The 5863-nt window shown below is 43.8% G+C and overlaps 1 protein-coding gene across 1 annotated transcript; it reads left to right on the top strand.

The window, feature by feature from the left end:
* The first annotated feature begins 512 nt into the window (after window positions 1–512).
* Window positions 513–4461, top strand: pim1 (Pim-1 proto-oncogene, serine/threonine kinase). Its single transcript, XM_006809573.3, has 6 exons — window positions 513–941; window positions 1193–1299; window positions 1421–1471; window positions 1605–1971; window positions 2492–2668; window positions 2779–4461. The coding sequence occupies exons 1-6, from the start codon at window positions 860–862 to the stop codon at window positions 2991–2993; spliced, it is 999 nt and encodes a 332-aa protein (XP_006809636.2). The 5' UTR covers window positions 513–859; the 3' UTR covers window positions 2994–4461.
* Window positions 4462–5863: the final 1402 nt, after the last annotated feature.

Raw genomic sequence — 5863 nt, 5'->3', positions numbered from 1 at the left:
TTCAGTGCAGCAACAGGGTGTTTATTTTGTTAAATGCAGGCTTAGCAAGTGACGTGCAAACAGTGGGGAGAAAAAAAAGGAAAACGCTCTGCAGGTGATATCAAGCTATGCCAGAGTAGACAAAATGGTATATGCAGCTTCACCAGTGTCGCCCTTTTATCTTCAGTCTTATTCCTAATGGTCTTGTTATATCCCCCTCACCCCACCCGGTTTGGTTTCCCGAGAAGGGAGGAGACAAGCACTTGGCCTTGGATTTGCATTTCCCTCCAACATGAATTCATAATTATTACTTTAGTCTCTCCCTTTTTGGCGCGTTTTGATTCCCGCCACGTCTGTGTCTGGCAGGCCGGTTAGCTTTATTTTCAGTCTGTGATTGACATGTGGTATTTGCTTTTTATTGGTGTAGAGGAGCGGAAGGGGGCGGGACTAATGTAGACGTCAGCATTTGGTACCCGCCTCCTTACTATAGTCATATAAGGGTCCTCCCCCCCCCCCCGATCAGATATTTTCAGGAGCCGGTGTCAGACTGAGGCACTAGGTCGAACCCTACCTTATCTCTTTATATCGCGCATTTTTACTCAACTGTTTACAAAACATTGCAGGGGAACTGCCGTAGCTCGCGTTAGGGTTTCATCCTTTTGCCGGGACTACGTTTTTGGCTATATTTTCCTGGACCACAGGGACTGTTTTTTTGTCTGCTATTCGGATGAAAGGATCCCTACCGCATTTTTGTTCCTGCAACGTGGACTCGGAGCTCAGCACGGGAGAGACGCACTGTCGGAATAAAACTACTCCTTTCAACAAAACAAAAACGAAGACGGAGGGCACACGTCGTTGACCTGCGGTGGATATTAAAGGAATGCTGCTGTCCAAGCTCAATTCTCTGGCCCACATCTCCACCGTAGACATGCCGGCGAAAATCCAGCTCCAGGTTCATCAAGGTTAGACGCCCTTTTTCTCCCCCCGCTGTGTTGTCATGGAGGACGGTGCTGCAGCAGTGGTTCAGTCTACACACGCTAGCAGCTAGTTTAACATAATAATTGCCGAGGACGGCCATTTATTAACAGTAATGTTAGCCATGTTGCAATATTTTATATTCTTATATTAGCGCCGTATATATTGCGCTGTTTCCAGCGCGGATAAGCGGGTTTGCTCTCCGGTATTTACCGGCTATGTTTATACTGTGTTGCAGTGAAGGAGAGGGAGCCTTTCGAGAAGCTTTATCAGGTCGGCGCCGTGCTGGGCAGCGGCGGCTTCGGAACCGTCTACTCCGGAACGAGGATAGCCGACGGAGCTCCGGTTAGTACGCCATGTTTTAATATTAGAATATGTTTTTTATGTGCTCATTTGTTTGTCACGGTTATTACATGTGCGGTTGTTGTACACGTTGTGTGACGCGGTCTCTCCTTTGCCATGGCAGGTCGCTGTCAAACATGTAGCCAAGGACAGAATCTCGGAGTGGGGAGAGCTGGTAAGAAGCAGCTTTTTTTAGCGCCTTTTTAATTAAGATGAAAAACACATTATTTATCAATACCCACACATGCGGGTTGGTTTAGGACGTGTACGTGTGTATTGAATGCTGTATTTGTCATTTGTCTCTAAAGCCTAACGGCTCTCGGGTCCCAATGGAGATCGTCCTGCTGAAAAAAGTCGGGACGGGCTTCCGCGGCGTTATCAAGATGCTGGACTGGTTCGAGCGGCCGGACAGCTTCATCATCGTAATGGAGAGACCCGAAAACGTCAAGGACTTGTTCGACTTCATCACCGAGAAAGGTGCCTTACCGGAGGACCTGGCGCGGAGCTTTTTCCGCCAGGTGCTGGAGGCCGTGCGGCACTGCCAGAACTGCGGCGTGGTGCACCGGGACGTCAAAGACGAGAACATTCTCATCGACCTCCGCACCGGGGAGATGAAGCTCATCGATTTCGGCTCCGGAGCCCTGCTGAAGGACACCATTTACACGGACTTTGATGGTGAGTTCACTGCGCTCAGTATATAGTGCGCTGTATATTGTTTTTGTTTTTCACCTAACCTACATATACTTTTTATCAACATCATTAGGGTTATAAGGTTTTTGCCCGTTTAGACCACAGCAGACTCCACACAGCCGCCTTTTAGTACATGCTGGAAGGTTTTGCCTTAGTTTTGTTGCCCCCCACTGGAGGGAAGTGGTATTTTTACAACTCAAAGTTTGTAAACAAAGTCACATGTCTGCTCCCCCTCCCTCCAGTGCACTCTGTTACCGCACGCAAAAACTGCCTGTCACGCTGCCTGGCACCTGAGCCCAGATAACAGCCTGAGAAACAGGCTCAGCTGACAAATCCCCAGTCTTTTTTTATCATTCAACTCTCCCCAGAAATATTTTAATTTTCACTATTACTGTGTTATAAGTCACATGGTTTTCTGAGATTTTCAAATTTTATTTTAGAAAGAGTACACCTTTTAAGCTAATTTGTTTCTTTTATTTTCTTTTATTTTAATTTTGTCTCACAGGCACAAGAGTGTACAGTCCTCCAGAGTGGATCAAGTACCATCGCTACCATGGGCGCTCTGCCACAGTTTGGTCCCTGGGTATCCTGCTGTATGACATGGTGTGCGGGGACATCCCATTTGAACATGATGAGGAGATCATGAGGGGGCAGGTCTTCTTCCGGAGGAGAATCTCATCAGGTAAACCCACGTTGCAGCTCATATACCAGCCTTTCAGTCACATGTTGCACATCATCTACTTTACTCATGTGTTGACCAGGACTAATTGCATGTTGCTTCATTTTCACCAGAATGCCAGCAGCTAATCAAATGGTGTCTGTCTCTGCGGCCAGCCGACCGCCCGTCCTTCGAGGACATCTTCAACCACTCGTGGATGCAGAGCATGTCCTCCTCTGTAGTACCGTCCTCAGTGCAGACAGAGAACCAGACCACAGAAATCAGACTGCACAGCATCGGCCACGAGCCCTCAGCCTTCACACCCACCCCCGTGGCCGTGGCTCGATGATAGGGGCGCGGACTGTTACAATTGGGCTGTTCTGGTCCGAACTGGACTGCACTGATACAAAAGACTTGAAGCAGAGTGGAGAGGAACGTTGGCCACCACACCCCAGAGCAAAGTGTATGCAACTGCACACATCTGGCAGTTTCGGCCTGGCGGGTCAGACCCTCTTCACTGTCACGACCCCGACTACTTGAGTTTCCCAGCCATTAGTATCATGACATCATCCTCGCTGGACGCTGATCTAGGCACCGGACGTCCGTGAGTCTGCAGGAGGGCGTGCTCTGGACACACCTGCTCTGAGCAAACACAGCACCTGTGTGGCTGTTGTGCTGAATGGCAAGAGGACAGAGTTACATAAGCTCTCGTTGCACCGCTCTCTCCCTCGAGATCACAGCAAAGAGGGAAAAGCAAAGACGCTGGTGAAGAGAAGCTTGACTTTTGTTTTTTTGTTTTCTCAAAGAAAAGTGCCTTCTGTGAGATTGTTGGGGGGGTAGGCGCCTGAAAATACTTGAATTTGTGAACGCAAAAAGGCTTTTCATCAATGGCCTTTTTGCTCCTTACGTTCTACAAGGCTTTATAGCGTTTATTGCTGTCACTGTTTTTCCTCTCGTGGGCCTAGATCAGTAAAGCCTATGCCATTTATAACCACTACTATCACTATTTCTACTACTCCAATGTCATTAGCAACCAGACAACCTCATAGCTCTGGCAGCAACCTGTGCAAACAAATCATAAAAAAAACTGGACTTACCTCACTCTTTAGTACAGCATCCACCTCTATTCTACAACCTTTGCTTCCTCCTCCTTCTTGTGTTGTATACAAACACAAGGCTTAGGCAACCGCTCATTCAAACCCACCTGAATGCACACCACAATGCAAAACCATACCGAGATATAACATCCTCTGCTCTTCAATTTTTTTTCTTATAAACAGTGCCTCACGCAGGTCTTAAAAAAATTGCTGGGGACGAGAATTGTAAATAAGAACGATATTTATTATTGCTGTCTTCTTTTTCACACTCAATGAGGTTTTGTTTTTTTTTGGTCACAGATCTTATTTATTTATTTATGAGAGAATTTCGGCTGTTGATGTGTGTGCGGCATTCCACCATCACTGAAGAGCCCACATTATTTAAAAAGAATAGCAGAGATGTGACCATATTTATGGCTTGAAAAATTTGAAAAGAGCAGATGTGTATGTGTATGTTTGTATGTGTTGTAAATAACATGTAAATAGTCCCAAAAGCACTTCCATCCTAATGTATGTAAACATCCAATGTCTACTGATGGTAACTGGTTTTCGTTGCGCTGTTTGAGTGAATGTTGTGAGTGCGAGACTGAGAAGACTTTTCTGGCTGCATGATCGCAGCTTGGATATTTGTTTTGTTTTTCCATCTTTTCAAATTAGAATTGTAAATTATTTTAGAAGCTATTTTTATACAATTTCAATAAATATGTTTCTTTAAAACTATGACACTTGTGCTCCTTTGTATTGCTTCAAAGAGTTCATTTGTTTTCTGGGGTTAAAAATAAACTTAGAACTGCAACAGACTAGAAATGGATTGACAACACTGCTTTTTTTTTTTTTTGAGGGTTGTTTTGGGGGGTGGGGTTTAAGCTAGAAACAACAATGGCCTATGCACTGTTTTTAACGCCTACAGAGAATTTACTAGGCCAGAAGGTTATACAACTTCCTGTTTAAGACTGTAGAAAAGCATCAGAAACGGGAAACGGATGAAGAGATAAGAGGATGGTAGATGGCATCAACATAGGGCAGGGTGCCTATATCTATGTTAGCGAAGAGAAAATAAGCTCTGCGCTTGGCTTTCAAGTGCAGATAGATATACTCAAGCACTGGCTTCAGTATTATTAATTATTCAAAAAATTTAAAGAAACAAAAGACAGGAAAATTAAAATAAAATAAAAAAGATTTCTAAGCAAGAGAATATAATTGACATAACCTCCAACAAATCCCATCAGTTAAAGAAAGGCCATAGGACAAAAGATGCTTATCAGAACATGCTGCAAGTTGTTCATTCATATACAACAAAGACCTTTGAGAGGAGTTGGGGCTTCTTAAAGTGTTCAGTTTTTAATAATACGGAAAAAGGGAAAACGCAGGCAATCAGTCGCTGGCCTATGAGTAGCATCTGGGGAATGCGGGAAGGAAGAACTCCTTTTTCTTTTTTTTTACAGGAAAAGACTCAGACAAAAGTTATGCAGAAGTGGAATGTTATTGTCTAGGTGATCTTTCATGGATGAATAAAAACATTTACCCCAGGAAATAAAAAGGCACGCTTATTCCCTGAATTCAGCGAAACAACAGTAAGGCTAACACGAACAACCATGGAGACCGTAGGAGAGTTTTGAAGTCTTGAGTGATGAAACCCTCCAGTAAAAATCAATATAATTCTACCCAAACAACATCAAGTAACGCTTTTGTTGACAATGGATCAAATATTTTATAATCAAAATTGCAATAAATTGTCAACAGTAAGTCTTAGTAAATATAATACAAAATAAATAAAGCACAACACTACTGCATGCATTTTATTTCATTGTACTACAAGGAGTCCTCTTCACTTTTTCACCTCTTCACTGACTTTGTACCCTCTCTTAACAGTGATGAAGGGTTGCATTTCAATGATAAATAGCGGTATATAAAGGGCATAAAAAGGGTAAGGTAAAACTAGCTGCTCATCAATGAGGGAAAGTATATTTATATGAGGACCACGACTAAGTCAATTTTTAAGATGTGTGTATCTGTGGTTATTTTTGCTTTGTTCTTTTACTGAAATACATTTTAAAGGATTGTTGTTTTTTTTTTTGGGGGGGGGGGGGGGGGGGGGTTTATTACGTCTGGCCACTACAGT

The sequence above is a fragment of the Neolamprologus brichardi genome, chromosome 20 (genome assembly GCF_056152115.1).
Source record: "Neolamprologus brichardi isolate AB-2024 chromosome 20, ASM5615211v1, whole genome shotgun sequence".
Classification (NCBI taxonomy): domain Eukaryota; kingdom Metazoa; phylum Chordata; class Actinopteri; order Cichliformes; family Cichlidae; genus Neolamprologus; species Neolamprologus brichardi.
Note: the sequence above shows the minus strand (reverse complement) of the source record. Positions and strands in the feature narration are given on the sequence as shown.

Excerpts from the sequence above, each read along its gene's own strand:
- pim1 (XM_006809573.3), top strand. The coding sequence starts at position 860 with ATGCTGCTGTCCAAGCTCAATTCTCTGGCCCACATCTCCACCGTAGAC. Across the intron at positions 1,300-1,420 it reads GGATAGCCGACGGAGCTCCG|GTCGCTGTCAAACATGTAGC; the intron begins GTTAGTACGCCA and ends TTGCCATGGCAG. Across the intron at positions 2,669-2,778 it reads CCGGAGGAGAATCTCATCAG|AATGCCAGCAGCTAATCAAA; the intron begins GTAAACCCACGT and ends CATTTTCACCAG.